Below are 22,176 nucleotides of genomic sequence, written 5' to 3'. Positions count from 1 at the left end.
CAAGTTTGCAGACAATACGAAAAGTGGGAGGAGTAGCTGATACACCAGATGGTGGTTGTGCCATTCAGAGGGACCTCAACAGGCTGGAGACATGGGCAGGGAGGAACCTCATGAAGTTTAAGAAAGGCAAGTTCAGAGTCCTGCACCTGGGCAGGAATAATCTGGTCCTGATGCACAGGCTGGAGGCTGACCAGCTGAAGAGCAGCTTAGCAGAGAAGGACCGGGGGTCCTGGTGGACAAGCAGCAGACTATGAGCCAGCAACGTGCCTTGCGGCAGAGAAGGCCAACAGCCTCCTGGGCCGCATTAGGCAGAACACCGCCAGCAGGTTGAGGGGAAGTGATCCTTCCCCTCTACTCGGCCCTGGTGAGGCCATGCCTGCAGAGTGCTGGGTCCAGTGCTGGGCTCCCTAGTACAAGGGAGACATGGACGTACTGGAGCAAGCGCAGCAAAGGCCTACAAAGATAATGAAGCGACTGGAGCATCTGTCATATGAGGCGAGGCTGAGAGAGCTGGAACTGTTTAACCTGGAGAAGAGAAGGCTCGGGGTGGGGGGTCTTATCAATGCAGATATATACTTTGACAGGGCAGCAGGGTGAGGGGTTGTTAAAGAAGACAGAGCCAGTCTCTTTTCACTGGTGCCCTATAACAGCACAAGACGCAACGAGCACAAACTGGTTACAGAAAATTCTGTTTAAACTAAAGATTTTTTTGGTGACCACTGGGACAAGTTACCCAGAGAGTCTGTGGAGTCTACATCCTTGGAGATGCTCAAAACCTCCAGTACCGTCTCCAGTGCTGACGAACCTGACCCTGCTTTGAGCAGGGGTGTTGGATTAGACAGTTTCCAGGAGATTCCTTCCAATCTCAACCATTCTGTGATATTGAGAGGAGAGATTTTTTTTTTCTTCCTTTAGCAGTACCTAAAAAATCCCTGTTCCAGCATGAGCATTCTTGTTCCTTCTGAACGGTTAACAGTGACTCCTTCTGAATAGTTATGCCCTTCACACTCATTTTTATAAGAAAATAACTTAGCAGACAGCAAAACAATTCTACCAGTCATTTTCCAGCACAGCATCCTCAGCACATAGCGCGTTACTTCTGTACCTGCGTTCTGTTCTGTAAGAACAGAAAAGGTGTCAACTGCTTCCCTCAGTATCATTAATACTGCTGAGAAAACACTTCTTGGAGAAGCATGAGTAGTCTAATGGCCACATGAGCTTTATATGATGCCCAGCACAAGACTATGTATATGATTCATGCAGACATGGCTGAGGATAATCCTATGAGTTCTCCATTATCAATAAACTCTACATGCTGAACTGAGACCGTATGAAACTTCATGTTCATCCAGATTCCCAGGGAACCCAAAAGAGCTACAACGAGTTCCAGAGCACTGGAGACTTAATGAGTCAACTGTTCCTGGTAAACGTATGACGTTTATAAGGTGCACCCATAAAAATACTGGTACCTAATTGTAGGAAAGAATTAGAGAACCTATTCTGAAAGTTATTGTGACCTGTTGTGAACACGAACCATAACATGAAAAAAACTGATGCTCATGGAAGGAGTCTCTTGCAAGTCAAAACAACATGATCAAACCACTTTCTGTAGTAGTAGAGTTAACATAAAGGTACAAGCATTAGTTTACAGTTCCTGAAATTCTGTTACCTTAATGCAGAATAACTCATCTTTAATATAATATAATTTATACCACTGGTTTTCTAAACAGCTTTTCTAATGAAATGTCGTAATGAAGTTTCTACCACCCCTCAGTGGTAGAAGGCCAGTAAGATATTTGTTTTCTATGTCAGAAGGGCTGCCTGAGAAAAGACTGAGAAAAAGCATTCGGACACAAAGCAAAAGCTATAACCCTTGGGTAAAATACGCAGGGCTTATTTGCAGAAGTTATACACTGCCATGCCAGACTGTAGTTCAACAGTCTCCACGTGAAGAGACAGTGATGCTGGGATGGCAGAAGTTAACAAAAAGTCATCATTTAACTCATCTTCTGCAACTTCCCTTTGACAAGTTTATTCAGGCAATGGAGGTCACAGCACCAAAGTGACTGGCACGAAGGAACACCATCTTCTGCATCATTAATGATGTCGTGAAACCTCCACACATTTGTAACTCTCTGCAAAAGGGTAACATATTAAAAAAAAAAAAAAAAAAAGTGTCTGGGAAAAAGGAGACTGAGGACAGGAAGACGACCCCTTCCTGTTAGAAGCAACAAAGACTTCTAGAGCGGCTCTGGTATTATTAGACAGATGTAAAACTTTCCATTGGGGAACTGAAAACATCCTTCCCTTTTGGCAAGGGGATTCTCAAAGGTAGAAATTTTTTTTTTTTTAAGCAAATCATTGACCTTTCAACAAGGATAGACCTCCAAAGAAACAAAAAATAATTACCATGTCTATGACATCCAGACTTACTCTCAAAACTTGCCCAAGAGTCTAGCCTATCCTAGCAACATCTGAACGTTCACATTTCTCATCAAAAAAGTCCTTATAAAAGTAGATCAAGTATTGTCTCTCTGTACCTTACAGCTAAGCTTAAGTACTGGAATAATCCAAATTATAAAGGGGCACACAGGTACCTTTCTCTGGAAGTCATTAAGTGGTGCTATCCTATAGAATAGCTATCTCTCAAAGTCTGTGTTGAAGATTCAGAAGGTTCAAAGGTTCTTCAAGTATAAAGATCAGAAGAGCCGAAGTAAAGATGCACCCAAAAAAGCACAGGTTGTCAGAATCAAAGTATATCACACAAGACAAGTGTCAACAGACACTGTTAGCTGTTAAATATCAAGGTAACTAGCACAAGAGCATGAGAGAGAACAAGAGAGAGAGCATGCAGGGGGGAGAGGGAGAGAGACTGACACTCGCTCCACAGTAACTGAAATGGCTAGTGTTAATCCAACAAAACCATCCATACACAAACTGACCAGAACATTCAAGTTTTCCTGGCAACTGATTACAGGTCTAGATATTAAGGGTTGGTACCAGTAGGGGTGATTCCACGCTTTGACAATTTACTGGAGCCTGGGAGGTCCTGGTACTAGCAAATCCTTCCTTGCAAACAATCTTTTGAGAGATACTGCCCTAGAGCTGGCACTCTGTTTTGTTATTTTGTTTTTACCCAAGAAGAAAAGACTTCTTGGCAGGTCCAGAACCGGAAACAGCACTGCAGTCAATACCACTGAATTCCAGTGAAGAGCTAACATTTAAACAAAGCTTTTTGTAAATAGGCCCTTTCATCCCCCACAGGTTTAAAACTGATGCAAACCCTATATATGTCTCAAAAAACATATACATTCTTCTCCAATACACTAGGAGATCTGGAAGGAGAAAAAAAAAAAAAACACACATAGATTTTAGGGAAATGGTCACTGCAAGAAAGGCAGTTATTGACACCCAGCAGTGCCCCTAATTCCATCAAGAAGAGAAGAAAAATTTAGAAAAGAAGGTGAAGGCAGGGACACAGCTGGTAAAGCCAACACTGACTATCCAGTCTTGATTTCAGCCGTGATGTTGAAAGGAACTACCTGGAGAGGGAACAGATCACTCTTCTCAGATTCACCAGCAGGCGTGCTGGTGAGACTTATCTGCACGCTCAGAAACTTAAAAATTCTCATCTCTCAAATACTTCAGCACATGCATATCCACAGCACAAATGAATTTGCTGACGACGAAAGAAAACTATTTGTTAATGGAAACAAGAACTACAATAAGGCTAAATTCTATGCGGTCCTTTCAGATGAGCATGATGCTTTTTTCTGAATAATATATCCCATTTAATAACTTCTTTTTCAGAAGTATTCTATCTACACAACTTTAAAGAAAACGTAACAGAGCACACATTTTCCAAGACTAATTAAAAAAGCGCAAATATGAATTGGAAAGACAATCTCTCATTGACTACAAGGTGGGTAAAAACTGCCAGACTCAATGGGGAGTGGTCACCTGTTCACAATAACTGGTACCTGGTTCAGAGGGTTTGATTTGGGACTGACAGTGTAACATCTCCATCAACAACCTGGACCAGGAAACAGAACACACTCTCAGCAGGTTTACAGATTGCCCCAAACCAGGAGGAGTGGTCAAAATGCCAGAAGGCAGAGAAACCACTCAGAAAATAATTCAACAGGCTGGAGGAACAGGCTGAAAAACCTCCCTCCTGCAGTTCAACAAAAGCTAAAGCAAAGACTAGAATGGAATAACCCCAAGCAATAGCACTGGCTAAGAACTGACTGCCTGGGGAACCACTCGGCAGAAAAAGGCACGAGGTCGTGATGGAGAAGCTGACCACGAGTCAGCAGTGCGTCCCTGCAGCAGTGAAGGCTATCCGCATACCGAACTGCATTACAATCAGCACAGCCAGCCCTTTACTCAACACTGGTAACACTAAATCTGGAAAACAATGGTCTGTTTTGGATTCCCAATACAGAGGCCCCTAACAATAGAGAGTTCAATATACTACAGAGTCCAGCAAAGGCCACTAAAACGGCCTTCCGCTAGTCTTCCACTACTTGGAGGAATGAGGGAGTCTTACAGAGAAGACAAAGAAAGATTCTTCTCAGAGATGCACAGAAAAAAAAAAAAAAAAGCACATCACCACAGTCACAAGCACCAGCAAAGCATATTCTAAAGAAAAAACAAGGAAAGTTTTTAAACAAAGAGTGGTTACACATTGGAGCATTGCCTGGAAAGGCTGTGGGATCTCCACCCTTGGAAACTTTCAAAATTTGCTAGGTAAGTCCCTGAGCAACCTGATCTAACTGTGAAATTGGCCCTGTGACAAGGAAGAAATTGAATCCGATGACCTCCACAGCTCCCCTCTACTCTTAATCTTTCGATTAGTCTATGATGCTCTGGATATGCTACATAAGTCAATAGTGCTCCAGTTCCAAAAAACTGTTCAGGAAATCAGAGCTGAAATAAAATTTGATTATAAAAGTTGTAAATTCAGATGAAGGGAAAGTCCAGATACTTACAATCACTGAAGATAAATAAGTCAAATCATCTTCTTGAGCTTACTTATAAAGCATACCAAAAAAAAAAAAAAAAAAAAAAAGCTATAGTGCATCAAGATAACCTGAATACTAAACATCAAGGAAAACAACGGAAACAGTTGCTGGCAATAGACACTGGTATGAATCAGACCTCCCAAGAAACTCTTTGGAAGCTTTAGTTGCAACGTACTTAATTGCAGCACATTTAACTTGCTGTTGGCGATATCCTCAAACCAGACTAAATCAAATCACAACGCAGCAGCGGATAATTAGCACACTGTCCCAAGATTCAGAATATCCACATTTCAACTCCCTGCCATGTATCAAGACTTCCTGCACAAACCTAGTAAAGTCACTTCATCCTCCTAGTTACACCTAGATTTATCTTATGATATGCATCTTTTCATCCAAATGAGTATGTTCAGAGTATGCTACACAACAAGCTCCTATTTGGATCATAAAACGGAATTTCTCTTGCCTCACAACTAGGATGTGGGGGAAGAGCCCAGGATTATCATCCAAGATTGCATCCCAAAGGGGACAGGACATGAACACACACACACCTGGATCTGTAAATTCCCAGCTGTAGAAGCATAGATACCAGTCCATCCTTACTTACTTCATGGATGAAGATTATATTTTCCAGCTTAGAAGAAAACTCAAAAAACAAATATACTGAAAGACACTGAAGTACTCAAAAGACTGAATATTCAGCAATCATACTGTGTGTTCAGTCTGCCCAATGGCAAGCAAAAAGCTGAGAATATAACTGAAATTTGTATGCTAAACAATGAGCATGACCTCATTAATTACTCATTCTGTAACTAATAAGCTGTAGTAGGAAACCAACCTTTACAAAATCATCTTACCTCATTTCTCTCATCCACATCCTTGCACTTCTCAAGAAGTGCTTTCAGAGCAGGAACATTTCCTTCTTCTACATAGGTCAACAGACTCTGACTCATCAGACTTGCCATCTTTGCACAGCGTTGAAAATGCCTGCACAGCAGAACTTATCTGTATTGAAACAAAAGAAAAAAGAAAACCTTAAGTAACACCAATGAGATTTAACATCAGAAAAAACAAATTGCATGCCAATAAGTTACTGGTTGAGTACAAATACCTGCTGTTTTCAACAAAATACTGCAGAGAAAGAACTTGTATTACATTTCAATGACTTTTTTTTTTTTTTAATAGTTCCAGTTTTGCAGTTTGTAGCTAATTTTGTGTATTGCTAAGAAAATTACAGAACGTGCCTCATTTTTTAGGCGCTGGCTAAACATGTTTTGAACGGAATGCATAGTAGGCTTTCATATGCATAAATTCTTCTGCATATATAAAGCTATGTAAGTAACTTTGTGTTACACACAGGCACAGTTTATATCTGCTACTCATTTACAGTGTAACCCTTACCCTTTAAGCACACAAGTAGAACACTGAGAATATTCATCATTATGAAAAAAGTCCATAATATCTAAATAACAATCGTGGAACTCTGGAAAATGCCATTTATTAAACCAGTTATCACCAATTTTATCCAGACACGGCTGCACGTGACAGCATGTTGTTACCTTACTACTCAAACTTAACATAGCTTCTGCTGATTAACTATATGTTTTTTGTTCTTTAATTCAGAAGACAGAAGAGTTTGCTCTCGGTTAAGGCAGAAAACTAAGAATCCTAGCACTACCTAAGCAGCTTTGGCCTAACAGAGAGCTCAGAGAACCAGCAGTATCAGAGCACCAAGTTTACGTGCCTACGTCTCCACAAACTGAATTTATCCATTCTGCATTACCTTTCATTAGATGTGAAATAAGTCATGAAGCAGAACATAGGACTCTTCCTCTGCCCTCTCCAGCAGCCTTCTCCTCACCAGTGGATGACATATGATCACTCTGTGGCTTTTTCCTGCATAATAGCACTGCAGCCGTAGAGAAAAATTCCAGCTCAGTCTTACCTGAAGTCTAATGGTTAAGCTATTCTCTAAGGGGCAAAAGCCAAAGCCCCATTGCTTTCCCAGGCAAATGCTCTTAACTTCTATTCTCACATGAAAGCAGTGAATTCCTCTATGCTCCCAACTGAAGCAACTCGCTGGCCAAAAATTGACACGAGGAAACTAGCAGGAACTTCGCTACACTTAAAGCGGAAAAGTTAATTCAGATTTGAAGATTCTTACCAAATACTCAACCTACTTTTCCTTTAAACTACTTACGCAGATGGTAATACTATCACATCATCCTTCCTCCTCCAGCAAAAATGCTTTTAAGTATACTCAGGATACATAATATATCCCGACAAGTAAATATACATACTTACTTGTCAGGATATATTAAGCACAGCCTGTGCTCCCATACAGTACCACAACCCTCAGAGGACGTGGAAGTAGAAAAATCTCGTTTATAAGTTCCAAGAAATAAGCCAACCTGCTCAGCTCAGTCAAGATGACAGAAGCTCTGGGGAGCATACAACGATGTTAGGCATGTACAAAATTTTAGTAACAACCAAAACTATAAACTACATATATTTTAGGTGCCTAAGCAGAAGAACACGAGACACAGAAGAGAGGGAAACGAGGGCTTGTCAGTTGCATTGCTAAATTTGTGCCTAAAATCCAGGCTGTGATTTAAAGGACAAATTCCAAAGAGGATTAAAGCATCAGAACTCTCCATACTCTAACCTTCCCTATGCTATCTAAAAATCCTTGAATCAAATCATATCACTCAGACATTCTTTAAAACCCTAAATCAGTTCCAAAGAAATCCAGATTTGGCATACAAAGCCCATCAAGGAAGAAATAAAGTCTTATTTTACCAGGTCCTGCACAAATAAAGTCTCTTCCACAAGAAAGTTATAAGTTAAGAATATAAAAGGTATTCTAGGTTCACTATATAGGTAAAGTACCATAACGCAGTGCAATCAAGGTGCAAAGTGCAGTGGCAGTAAATATCATGACTTTCTTTTCTTTACTGCCTTCTCTCTGTAGGAAGAAAAGCTGATTGAGAAGCTGTAAAATAAAAAATAAAAAAATAAAAAAATACATCAAAAATGAAAGGTTGACAAGAAACAGCAGAGTGATTCAGTGCCCACACCTAGACACCCACTGCCATTTCAGATACAGCTATACGGGAAATTTTATTATCTTGCCTGGCATGCAGCTGCTATTCCAGAACACCACCTCCCTTACGGCCTATGTCATATCTTTCAGCCAAATACAGATGTCTCAGATGTCTAGGTACCTAAGAAGGCATTAGATGTTTGCGTTCAGGCACCTGAATTCCTCCCATCAACTATTACATATTCTGATAGAAATTCATTAAATGGGACTTGCATCTAACTCCACTGCTACCACAAACATCTCGTCAATTCCCTGCACAGTGATGCAGCTTCTTTATTGTAGCTGCAACTTAGTTCCCCATGCTGTTTTCCGTATCAAATGCTAAGCTGAAATATGTATTAAAAGTCAGCAGCAAAACATGATTATGATGTCTCAAATTTTCGTCTCCAGTCATAATCAAAGTTTCATAAATAAATTCTTAACTAGTGTGAGAAGGAAAAAAAGTATCTTTCCTCAAAGAAAGATTCTTTCCTTCGTGTTCCTTACTATCACTTTTCACAAACGCAAAGGCAGCCATGGTGCACCACAGATAAGTACATCGCTTCAGAAATCATTACTTGAACTCAGTTATCAAGCCAGCAGTTTCTGCCTTAATGTAGATTTGAACCCTTAGATGCAAGCTAAACCTTTAGCAAACAGCAAAATACCTAACACTACTACCATCACGGGATGAAGGAAAAAAAAAAAGTTGCATTTACAAATTCCACATTAATATTCCTTTTCTAAAAAGATAAAAGCCTTGGCAGGGGGCTCCATCTCCGAGCACGATATTAATATTCTTTGTCAGCTACACATCACTGTAACAAAACAGTTTGTTCTCAGAATTAAGAAAAGCCTTTAGTGGATGCTTTAATCCTGATTTTCACATTCTACTGCTCTCATTTGTCACTTTCCATGCAAATTTTTTAGCGTACGCAAAAGAGTAAGGTTGCTGGAGGGCTGCAGGAAAGAACTGATTAGGGAGTTGGTACTGGAAATTTCCATTTAAAAATGCAACTTAAATTCATCAGCTTACTATATGGCTTCTCATGCTTAAACAAAACTGATAAAACAACATGAAAAATTACCAACAGATATATGTAAAACAGGTTTGCTTTAAGATCTTTGGGAGTTTCTATATTGATTTTTTTCAAGAAAAATAGACAGAAGTCTGAAAATGGCTGCAGTTTGTTCATGATATTTTCACTCATAACAGTAACTCAATAGATACCAGACGTTCTATTTACAGAAAAATCATTAAGAGTAGACAAAAATTTTAAAGCTTAAGGGTGATTCTTAGGTGTGTGTGTTTTTTTTTTTTTTTTTTAAGACTATACACCCTAACTGAAAGTCTATTAATACTTTTTGAACACAAACCTAATAAGGACAAAAAAAATCTACGAATTCCTATAAATTTCTGCTAGATTTATTTTACAACAGAAAAAATGCATTACGATTCATGTTTCGCTAATGACATATAGGAACTTGTGACCTTCTTTGTAGACAGATATTCATAATAGTTCCATACAAATATTAATCAGGTTTACTATCCTCTACTTTAACCATAAAATAAAAGCTGTAAGTCCTCTAGTTTATGAACTAGTTACGTCATATAAAAGTCTTTGACAGTAAGACACAAAATCAAGAAAATGAAGTTAGCACTTCTAAGTGAGATGCAACATACCTTTTACAACACCACATGCTAGCATCCCTTTGGCACAACCACAGCCCATCTTACTATTTATTAAAATTTATGATATATTAGATACTTACTAGATTATTAGATAAGTATCTAATATTGCTTCATATGCCCAACACACTTCTCTGAATCATAACATGAAGATTTTGGTAGTCACAGCCACAAATTCTATGATAAAACCTAACCTTTCGGGTATTTTTCACTCTGGAAAAAGTTGGCTGTGATCACGACCTATATTACTACATTACGAAAATCAAGCACTGAACTCAAAAGTCTGCACAGTTGCTGGACATTATGGTGTGATTTCCTCCAATGCTTACAATTGCTTTTAAATTCTCATTAATGCTTTGAACCAAAACTTACAGGTACCTTCCACAGTACATTTAGAGAGAAGAGTTAACTTTACTCCAGTCCCTCCAATGGAAAAGGCTACTGAAACAAATAAATGCAACCTTTTTCATAAAAAAAAATTTCAACAGCATTTATTTTACCAAAAGAAAGGATGAGAACTTAATCCCTGCTAAGTTTCATAATTCTGATGCAAAAACAGTAACTCTGAAGAGCATCTGATACATATATATTCCTTAACTGCCCAACTAACAGTAATTTGCTTTGTTCTTTGACACAGCACTATTTTCACAATCTATACCAACGCTCTCATCCGTGAACACCAGGAGCCCACTGGGAATTTGATCCCCTTTCCAGGACACATTAGTTCCATTATTTTTTCCCCTATGCAGGGGAGCCAATTCCCTATGCTAGTGAAGCTCAAGCAGGTTCACTTCCAAGCTCGAAAGCCTCACAACACTGCAGGACAGCAAAGTGTGATATCTTTTAAGTCTCTAGAATGATGCAATGAGAGAGAACAAACCAAGAATCGTGAAAAGATGTACCAAGAGCACAAATGCTCAGGTGAAGGTAAAATATTTGCACAAGGATTAACCTGTTTTTGTAAAGCGCGCATAGCCTGAACTGAAGTAGAGATTATCCGTGTTTTAGAAAGACTGCAAAAATTTGCTGATTTACAAAAAATGTAGTGTCTCTCAACTGCAACAATACTGACTGCAAAGGTTCTGAAATTCAAATCTCCACGTTCTTATGAACTCTCCGTCTCGTATTGTTTCCAACTGCCTACAGAAGCATAATGCTATTGCATGCTAAACTTTCTTACTATCACCATCTTTTTCATAGCTCTCGTTCAAAATTTTTACTTATTGTGGGAGCTGTGACCGTTTATGGATACACACCAGAACTGGGCAATAAACACTAATATTATTCAAGAGACTTCCTTTTTCTTCTTTAGTAGGTCATAGTAAAGACTGTAGGGAATTAAACGCAATTTAAGGTTTTCTTTTAAAATAGCTTTATGTCTTACAATATGTTTCCTTCTATTTCTGGATATAAAGCTACCTTCCAACCACACAATACTGTGGAAAAATCTTCCAGGTACCCATAAAGGGAATTATAATTACAGTGCTTCTAAAAATCTGCACAAGTACAAACCAGAGACAGATAAATGCAGTACTGTACTGAAGAACTGAAAGGACATTCTGCCAAATTATAGCTTAAAGAAAAGTGGAATAGAAAAGAACTGTATATATAAGATTTTTTTTAAAAATTAACATCAGGTTCATATTCTCACACATTTTGTACTTTGTTTACACTGGCATAAAACTATGAAAAACATGAATTGGAAATTCCATGAGCTCTAGTGCTAAGAGTTAAAAATCGTATTACATCATCTTTGCTTACACTGCAGAAAATCTTTCTACTACAACCTTTCCTATTCTTTTCTGATAGCCTATTCAATCACTACTTACTAAATGCAGATATTTCATAATCACTAAAAAAGAAAGATCACAAGTTGGGCACAAGGAGAAAGCAGTAGATATTTTTAACTATACTCTGCATCTCTCCTCTGAAGAAAGGTTGAGAGAGCTGGGGCCGTTGAGCCTGGAGAAGAGAAGGCTCAGGGGGGATCTGATCAATGTGTACAAGTATCTGAAGGGGAGGTGTCGAGAGGACGAGGCCAGACTCTTCTCCGTGGTGCCCAGCGACAGGACGAGAGGCAACAGGCACACACTGAAACACAGAAGTTCCACCTAAACCTGAGGAAAAACTTCTTCACTGTGAGGGTGACAGAGCACTGGCACAGGTTGCCCAGAGAGGTTGTGGAGTCTCCTTCCCTGGAGATATTCAAAACCCGCCTGGACAACATGCTCCAGATGACCCTGCTTGAGCTAGACGATCTCCAGAGGTCCCTTCCAGCCTCAGCCATTCTGTGATACTTTCTATAAGGGACTGAGTCAACCAGGATTTTGTTTAAATAACAGATTTTCACAACAGTTTATATGAGATGCTAAATAATTAACTGGCACTCAGAGGTAGGAAAAAATACTAAATGTACATTTCTGCCAGAAGTTCAATTCTGACTAATAACCTCATGATTTTCAGCTTTTCCTTATCATTCGGAAGAATATCTTCTACGTCTCTTACCCACACTCCTTTAATCCAGATTTTTAAAAAAAGCTTTAATAGACCACTTCACCTTTTCATTTACTTTATACCAGAGAAGAGAGAATTAGTAAATATTAAGAGAGACAAAAAAAGACAGCTAGAGATGCAGACATTTTTAAGTTGGAATCTGTACTTAAATATAATGAAGAAAAAAAGTCTGCACAAAAGGAGATCACTACAACTGTAATTAGCGACTGTGCATATTAGTAAACAGTAAGAAATATAAGAAATTGGAAGTATGGAACTCATTCCGTCCAATTTTTCCCATTTTAGGCACCTCCTAATTTAAAATATTACAGTAATGGGATTTTTTTTAAACAAGAAAATCAAGAGTGGAGATGACACACACAAGGCTGGATAGTTATATATTTAAACAAAAAGTCACTATCGCAATCTGATAACGAACATCAGATATGTTTACATTCTATCCTGATTAAAAAGATCAACTAAAAGAAAAAATTGTAAAGTAACTCATAGTGGTATAGTGGTTACCAGAGAAACAAATCTATCTTTAAGACAGAAAGTAAATAAGTTCAGTGAACAGTAAGTTATAGCTCAGTACATCTGAATTTCAGGAGAAAGTTCAACTTCCTTATAAAATAAAAATACTTAGTGCTACAAAGTACTATTTTAGGTTTTAAACACTTCAAATAAAAGAAAGTAAAGCAAAAAAGGCATCAGCGTTAAGCTTTTTGAAAAAATTATTCCAACAAATATAAATCAATTCAGTGAGAACCTGTACAAAACCCTCATAAAAGCAAAGAAATCTACAGCAGAGTTTTTTTTAATCACATTGCTTCACATGCCCAATACTTCTCTGAATCATAAGATGAAGATTTTGTTAGTCACAGTCACAAATTCTATGATAAAAACCTAACCTTTCAGGTATTTTTCACTTCGGAAAAAGTTGGCTGTGATCATGATCTATTAAATTATTTTTGAATTAATATTAATTAATATTTAATTAATATTTCAGAAATAGTGGCATTTTCAGTATAACTGAATTTCTGAAATTATTTTAAACGACTGTTGCAGAACAAAGAATAAACGATGACAGCATCAAAGGTCATAAACTGAAGGTTCATTAAAATGAGTTTTGAAGCACTGAAGGCTATCCATACAGATTAGCCTTCTGGCCAAATTACCGCCCCTTGTCTAACACTTGCTGCCTCTTCCTCTTGTGTTTTGTCTAACAGAAGACCCCATGATTTCTCCTTTGTACGTGCATCCCTCTGAAGAAAAAGGAGAAACAAAACTAAATTTTATAAGGTATTTTGAGTAGGTAACTTGTTATTTATTTGGTCTGCTGTGGAAACAAGGCTTAAATACAAAGTATTTAATACTCTACGTGTATACGTCTATCCATAACAGCCTCTAAACTCACTGGCCAACATTACCTACACTTAACAGAATAACAGATATTTCAGGATTTAGTTCCTGTAAGTCTGTGAGAACACCTTCCCCCTGAAAAAGAGAGTGCAGCATGAGATGAAAACTTGTTGGAAACATTTTCTTCACAAACCTTTAACCCTGAGAAAAAATTCAACAGAACTAAGTTTATTAGTTTAGTCTTATTTTAAAATTGGATGATACCAAGTTGACAAGCTTCTTAATTCCTCACATGCAGCAGTAACATCCATAGCATAGATATCTGTACTATTCATAGCAATTCCACTGAACAATCCTTACAGTCACTCGATGTGACATAACATTTCCACCACAAAATGACGGACAACTACTGCGAAAATTATTTCAGTTCTAAGCTGCATCTTCAAACAGATTACCATTTCAAAAGCCTATCCAGTAAACAAAAATAGGGTGGACTTTTCTGTAAAATCCTGGCCTCATAAAAACCTCCTGAAATCCTTCCACTTCACTGTTTGACAGGTGGTGGGCAGTAACTAATTCCATGATTCAATCAGTTTGTCACCAATGCACGTAACATACTAGTGTATCACCCCCACATTAATCCATGGTCAGAAGTCAGAGATGAGAAACCACTTTACTCAACCAATTTTTCAGCAAATGAAAAGCAGCGGACCCCTGTCCCAAACGCTTTAAATACTCAAACTCAGCCCCTTTACCTCAGAAACTAAAAACAAAACTTTGCTCATAGGTCAGTCTATATATTTTGCTTACAGGTCTGTCTTTCCGAGTTAGCAATGAGACAAAAACGGTAAAAGAGGCTCCCCCTTCTCCCGGCGCGGGCAGACAGCTACATCTCACCGTGCCTGCGGCACTCCTGGAGTCTGTTCTATTCCCACCGCCGTGCAGGAGAGGGAGGATTTCAGGGCCGGCTGAGCGGCCATGGCGGTGCGCGCACCTACACAAAGAGGGGACCTTTCGGAGCGCTGGCAACACGCCACGCACCGCTGCTACTGCCAGAAACACTCAGCGGAGCCCGAGGGGCAGGCCCGGGCCGAGCGAGACCCCGGCCCGCTCCGCGGGGCGCGCACACACACACGGCGGCCGGCCCCGCCGCTGGGCGGGGGCGGCGGCAAGGGCCCCCGCGGCGCCCTTTGTTTGGCAGCTCCAAGCGGCGCCCTCCCACCGCGGCTGGCCGACCCTGTCCTGCCCCGCTCCCCTCTCTCCTCTCGCCGCTCACCCCAAAGCCGGCGGGACTCGGCCCCTGCGGGCGGCTCCCCTGGCCCAGGCAGGGACTGACAGGGAGGCAGCGGCTCGCAGCGCTCCTCACATTCCCCTGGCAGCGGCGGCCATCTTACTTCTCTCTGCCGTCCTCCCCCCTCCCCTTCCCTCGCCGGGCTGGTCACGTGAGCGCGGCCGGGGCGGGGGCGCCGGTCGCACCCCGGCGGGAGGGCGCACCCCTCGCCGCCTGCCCCCGCCGCAACTGCGGGCCGGGCGTGGAGGGGCCCTGCTGTGCCCTAGAGACGCAGCCGGGGGGCCGGCGGGGGCGGCCAGGCTGCCCTGCCCTGCCCTGCCCCTGTCCCTGCCCGGCGGAGGGCTACACCCGGGCATGAGGAGCCTCTCGATGAATAGCCAGCAGGGCGGGCGCGGCAGTAACCGCCTTATAATCGGCTAATGACGGGTTAGCTCCCAACGCTCGTGGGGACCCGTAAAACCCTGCCCGGGAGCCCTGGCAGGGCTGAGTCACCGCCGTCAGCGCCCGTGCAGCGCGCGTGCAGACGGCCCCGCGAGCCCGCCCAACGGCTCCGGGCGGCGGTTGAGGCGGCGGCGGCCCCCCGCGAGCCCGCCCAACGGCTCCGGGCGGCGGTTGAGGCGGCGGCGGCCCCCCGCGAGCCCATCCAAAAGAGCATTGCTCACAGAGACGGTACACATAAGCCATTTAAGGGATCATTAATTTTTGCACCTACTACAGGCTATTTTGCCAAGGCAGAACATCTCTCCCTCACATTATAAACTTGACATTGCGTCTGACCTCCCCAACAAGTTAGCAGGAATAGGGTCTTGACCGAGCTCGTGCATTGCCATAAAGGTTAGCCAAAGTACAAGTGCAAGGCCAGCTCTATGTACTTCAAGGTGGACATTTCTTAGAGATGCCACCAAAGTGGAGAGCGTCTGAAACGCATAGTGCTTTTACTTTAGCATTCATCCTCAGAGAGGATGTTTTCTAAAAGCAAGAAGAAAGGTTTTTTGTTAAAAATGGCCACCTGATGAATAAGAGTGTTTCTCTACCAGCGGAAGTCCTCACCTGCAGTTTAACATGGAAGAAATCTCACCTCAACACGCTGCAGACAACACAGGACAAAGTTCACCTCAACAAAGGACAAAGTTCAGAGCTGCTCTTAACTCAGCATCTGTCAAACCTAGCCCCGGACTGCTTTCAGGCTCCAAAGCAGTTTCTCAAATATTTTTAAAATTCACTTCACTGTGCCGGCGGATTTGTACATTGGGTCATAAATGGCTTTGGACTTCCTATGCAATTTCCAACATGTCTTACAACCGTGCTAGTGGCATTCTTCAACTCTGTACCTTCTGCCATGGTAAAATACACCCAGTGACTGTAGAAATATGCCCTTTCATCTTGTGTACAATTCAAACCCATAACAATAGATTCGTCTTTATTTAATGACAGAATGCATTGGGACAACTGGATCAGAGATGCTCTGTAATGACTATAGTAATAATGTCTCCTTGACAGACCATGGAACGTAGTTTAAACCTGGGATGATAACAAACCAGTAAAGAACCAGTTCTTCAGGGAGTATAGGCCTTATACTGTTACTGTAAGGATTCCTAAAGATCAAAGTGTTCATTCAAAATCCTCACAGCGCTGGGATTGTCATCTCTTTAAACAGTTTGCATTGTTAGCTTCCTAAAGACACGCTACACTGAGTTTTTGAAAAAACAATAGAGGTTCTTGAGATAATAGCAAAGATCCTCGCACCCAAATGAGATCAACAAGTTTTCCTTACACACACAAAACGAAACACTAATACAAGGAAAAAAGCGAGTTCCACTAAAATCAAAAGCTAAATCCACTTAGATCTACAGCAAAACATCGATTCAGCTGAAAGGCTGGGAGGAATTAAAGCACATTCAGTGCTTACGTGACACGCGCTGCTCTAATTTATGCCATAGACACGTGATACGAAAAGACGGAGGATGAATGAGCACTTTTCAACGCAGCAGAAACTGCAGGGATTCAATCTAAACTACTTGAATTTATGCACATGGACCATCATTCAAAGATGGTCCCGATGTGTCAATCATCTACCTGGTCTTGTGTATTTGTGTATTATAAGAGAAACTGTAATATAATGAGATTGCTTATTTTAGTCTCCTGAGGTCTATGGATTCTCAAACGTTTTCAGAGTTTTTTTTCTACACGAGCTTACACAAACAGCATATATTAGTCTTTCACCTCATGATCTCCTCTTTGTCTTAAGTTCTTATTCTAACAACATAGCTTTACCCATATCACATTCTAGCTGTGTTCTCACCTCACAGCCACAAATTTGTCAGGCAGAGGCAGTAGCTCCTCCTGCGTATGAGGGAACTAAACACACACTGGGGGTGGCAAAACAGGGAAGGCAGAGCTGTATCATCCCTCACTTTCTTCCCCTTTCAATACAGATGGATCCATCTCTCTTGTCCTCTTCCACTTGTACATTGCTTTTTACATGGGGAACAACATATTCCCATCAATGATTAATTCACATAAGAGAACAAACCCTAGCCCCATTGAAGGGTTGAAATTGTAATCCAGTTGGGTTAGGATTTCACAGAAAGTATTTCCATAAAACACTTTTTTTTTTTTGTTCAGTAAAGCACATAATCTCTCAACAGGCATCCCAAAAACTTTTAATTTGACATATTGCTAATGTATAGTTTGAATGACGTCGTTAAAATTTCAGAGTAGAATTTTTCCAGATATTTAGAAATGTTTGGTTTTTATTGATGTGCTATAAAAAGGTAGTACATGTTGACATTTGTAAATTGGTGTAGTAGAGCATATACTCCAACAAAATTAAAATTTTCTTCCAACCAAGTATTTTCTCTTTTCTCCTTTCCACTTTCCCCGTCTTCTTCAGGATTTACACTTGAACAGCTCAACTTAAAAAATTGCGGCTAAGATCTTTCATGACTAAAAAGATGACACATATGGAAAAAAGGTCCCACTACAGATGCAACTTATTCCTGAAGCAACCTGATCTGAAAGTCGGTTTGTTACCACAAATCAGCTAGTTGCATTTAGAGTTCTCTGGATATCAGCCAAAGAGAGACATAAATGTGAGAATTCACAACAGACTGGTGCTGAGAAAGATTCATAATCCCCTGTCTGATAGACCTCTACACCCTGCAATAACTTCATAGCATCTCAGCCAACTTTAAAAAACAAATATTTAACAAGTACCCTCGCACCTAGCAGCTAAACGTTAGTTTAAACATCTAACACCTGACATCACTCAGAATCAGAATCTAACACCAGTTCAAATAACAGGTCAAGAAGAAAACATTAGAAAACAACTCTTAGCAGTACCCAAAAGTGCATGAGACCAATGAAATAATTTGTACAATGAAGCAAAGCTACTGTATATAATCCCAAAGCACTATCAGCAGCAAGAAAAACAACATGATTAACAAAGCAGCCGCTCAGTTTCACAAAAATGGGCATTTCATTCCTTACCCTTTTGAATAGGTTTGTGTCATCCAAGTCTGAAGATGCTTTTATCTGCTCACCGCATGCTTTTAGCTTGGCATAGCTGCAGCTCTCCGTCCTTATCTCTTGGGTGTGCAATGCTTCCAAATCATGGATGAAATTTAGCAACACTTTTGAAAAACATGACTTTTTTTGAAGTAATTATTGACCTTTTTGTGGATCCTCCCTTATAATAGATGCACCATTCTTAATCTTTAATTTTTAAACAACTGAAGTTGTTCTTAACTGCTATAGTAACTGTCACCAGCACACAATTGTCCCACTATTTCAGATGTCAATACCTGACCAATACAGACACATCCATTAAAAAATGGCTACTGTGCTTTAATAATTATACAAGATTATTATTCTACTGATTATAATTACTACAGTCCTTAAACTGCTTTGTTTCCTTGCTTTTCTGATTTCTTTAACCTACATTGATCCAAATCATGACCACTTAACATGTGTATTTTTGTCTTCCGATGTGTCCTCAAAAGCCTTCGTATGGAAAGATGCTACTCTGTGACAGAGCACGCAGGCAGTCACATTACTCATTTTGTAATGGAGAGATCTTTTGCTGCTATAGCTTATTTCACTTGGAAAGATGGTGAGTAACCCATGCAGAGAAATAACTCTTTTGCTCCTATAAATGACCTTTCCAATGAAGAATTGCAAGATGTAAAGTTTGCCACTACTGGTTTTCAATCCAAAACTAAAAAGCAGGTTGGAGATACGTTCCAAGAACTACCTATGAATTCTATCCTAAAACATCCTGGATGTTGTCAGGAAGTCACTCAGATGGTGTTAAGCTCATTTATAGACACAGGAGACTATTTGCCATCTCCAGGATATTCTTAATCAGGGCTCTTTATGTTCAGTATCTTAATAGAACAGAGTTAATTTATCATAATCATCATAAAGAGTGATCAGCCCCACTACAGAGTTTTAGCATCCTAAAGTACCAAACAACTGTTTTACCTTAATTTGTTCAAATGAGTTTCTTACCAAATGCAGTGACAAATTTCTAATTTATGAAGGTCTTTTTCATGCTACCTACACGCTCCATTGTGATGCATATTTGAGAAGGCACTTTTTTAACTGCAGTATCAAAATTCTATTTGAAATGACAAAGTCACCAGAGCTTCTAAAATTGTATCCGCAGTCCATATTGAAATGGCAAGTATTCTTTACCTCCCATGATGCAACTTAGCAAAAGAGAATTTTAAAAAACACAAGGCTTAAAAATATCATTAATACAGTAGGAGGGCCTTTGAAGAGACCAACTCAAACATTCCGGTCTTCCTCTAGAGTGGAACTATTTACAGAAACAGATCTTTGTAAAGATGCTCTTTGTATGTATATCTCCCCATTGGCTTTACAAAGTATGTATTGGAGTAGAGTTAAAATGAGACCAAGAGGAGAGAGAAAATCACAGAATCACAGAATGGTTGAGGTTGGAAGGGACCTCTGGAGATCATCTAGTCCAACCTCCCTGTTCAAGCAGGGTCACCTAGAGCATATTGCCCAGGATCACATCCAGACGGCTTTTGAATATCTCCAGGGAAGGAGACTCCACCACCTCTCTGGGCAACCTGTTCCAATGCTCTCTGTTACCCTCACAGTGAAGAAGTTTTTCCTCAGGTTCAGAATGACTTATTATGAGAACAGGAAGTGAAGGCAACAGCACTTGTTTAGTAGCAACATATAATACTGCTTGTTTTATACAACAATCTGCATGGGCATAGTAAAGAGTCTGCAGGTCAAGCAAGTCCCAGCCTGCTTTAAAATACTGTCACCAACCAAGAGGTAGAGAAACTATCATAGTGGGTTCCTAAGTGAAGTTTCAAAAAGCAAAAAAAGCACAGGTGCAATACACATCTAGTCATGCTTCTTTGGAATGATCAATTAAATAATCAGCTTGTCATAAAACATGGATGTTGATTTGTTAGCTATGACATTTCCATGTATCAAGCTACAGGCCTGAGTTGTCAGTCAGGTGCAATTACTGTGGCAATTGAGATAGCTATTTTAAAGCTGCATAAATACATTTCCAATATAACAAGTGGCTAGACTTGAAGTGTTACAAAATTCTATTTATCCACGTTTACTGGAAAATAATTATATATGCATATTTGTATGTAAACTCTAGACAACAAACAGGATAATCAGGATTTTGAAACAAATACAGCAAATAACGTAAATGTAAATGCATGTGTTGTAGTGCTTAGCACTGTACGCAGTAAAGAAAAAATTTTTTTTTTTTGCTTAAGCTCATAAATATTTAATGTCAGGGCTATGAATCTGATTAAACTCAGTTTCAAGTATATTTCCATCCTCATAACATTGTTGAGGAAGCTTCATCTGAATCTAAATATTTCTGGATAAACATGTCTTCATATTCAGTTTAAATTAAGTTTGTTTGTTTTGTTTTTACACTTATTATTCTGTAATTCTTGAGGTAACATTAAATATTTCCCTTACGCAGTGAACATTTCAACTGCAAGAACAGCGGTTAAAAATCCTTTTCAGCAGACAATAATAGTTGCCTGTTAGAGCCCATAAACTGCTGCAGATAAACTGTATTAAAATAATTTCCTTTCTTAGCACTTAAAAATAGACAGACACCAATGAACTTAGCAAAACAAGTCTGAAGTTTTTTTAAACTACAGTTTAATCAGATTTAAAGACACAAATTAGAAAAACACATTTATAGGCAAGTTAAAAACACCTTTAAAACATAACAGCAAGCTGCTTCTGCAGCAATGCTGAGACAAATTAGAAATAAGTAATTATTAAAATATCACAATCACAGTGTAACTAACAGTGGTATTTTAATTTTACCATACACCAACACTTAGTTTATGGATCTGTTGAAAAATAACACTTTTTAAAAAATATATATTTTGGAATAATAAAAATGAAATTCACTGACAATGCATTATATTCTGAACCAGGAAAGGCAAATTGAGGAATACTGTCGCTATCCACTTTTAGGGGTGTTTTCTCATCTTAACAAGTGGGTATTTGGAGGCATAACTACTTCTGCACTGAGGTAAAACTATTCCCTTGAATATGTAACCAAGGCAGAAAAGAACAAAGTTCCATATTTTAAATTCTTACATTGTATAACTTATTACAACATCTTTGAATAATGCTATATTTTCCCCATCTTACACTAGCTTTCAAGCTATACATTTTGAATGTTGTCTTCTAACTGATCTAGAATACATCTGAGTTCTGGGATTTAGAAATAACTACCTAGTTACTACTGTATCATTTTTGACACCTTTGTCACAGTAAGACATACCAGAAGATTATTCATAGAAATAGTTAATATCATGGGACAAAAAAGGTAAAAAGAAAAAAGTGGTAAGAGAACCGATAAACACACAGAAAGGCAAAGTACACGTTGGCAAATACTCCTTTTAACTTATTGTGACAAAAGTTTGTTGCACCTTTAATATGTAGTGTTGCACTATTCTGATTGCCCGTCTCTAGGCACCCTGTTTCACTATTCTTTTTGTCTCATGTTACACCTTCACAGTGTGGAAGGAAGTTAACAGCCTACCTCAGACTAAAGCACAGACCACAGCTATCTGTTTATACTAGATGTTGTAGTGAAACCTAAATTCCAACTTGGGTATCTTTCCCTCAGAGAATGAAAGTAAGATTAAAGAAGTGTTTCAAGGAAAAGGTCTCTTTCACTGACAGTTTGGTCTGGAATAAGGTGCTA

The 22,176-nt window shown here is 39.7% G+C and overlaps 1 protein-coding gene across 13 annotated transcripts in view; it reads right to left on the bottom strand.

The window, feature by feature from the left end:
- Window positions 1-15,076, bottom strand: part of KIDINS220 (kinase D interacting substrate 220) — an 86,140-nt gene extending 71,064 nt beyond the window's left edge. For 6 of the 13 annotated variants that reach the window (XM_068937227.1, XM_068937230.1, XM_068937237.1 and 3 more), the window contains exons 1-2: window positions 14,925-15,067; window positions 5,879-6,026 (exon numbers count right to left, since the gene is read on the bottom strand). In XM_068937227.1, the coding sequence (XP_068793328.1) occupies window positions 5,879-5,986 (108 nt within the window). In that variant the 5' untranslated portion in view covers window positions 5,987-6,026; window positions 14,925-15,067. Of the gene's footprint in view, window positions 1-5,878; window positions 6,027-6,804; window positions 6,931-7,910; window positions 8,009-14,924 lie in introns of those variants that run through there. The other 7 variants (XM_068937228.1, XM_068937232.1, XM_068937235.1 and 4 more) reach the window with 4 other exon arrangements.
- Window positions 15,077-22,176: the final 7,100 nt, after the last annotated feature.

This window comes from Struthio camelus, chromosome 3 (assembly GCF_040807025.1).
Source record: "Struthio camelus isolate bStrCam1 chromosome 3, bStrCam1.hap1, whole genome shotgun sequence".
NCBI lineage: Eukaryota > Metazoa > Chordata > Aves > Struthioniformes > Struthionidae > Struthio > Struthio camelus.
This window is presented reverse-complemented; position numbering and strand designations above follow the sequence as displayed.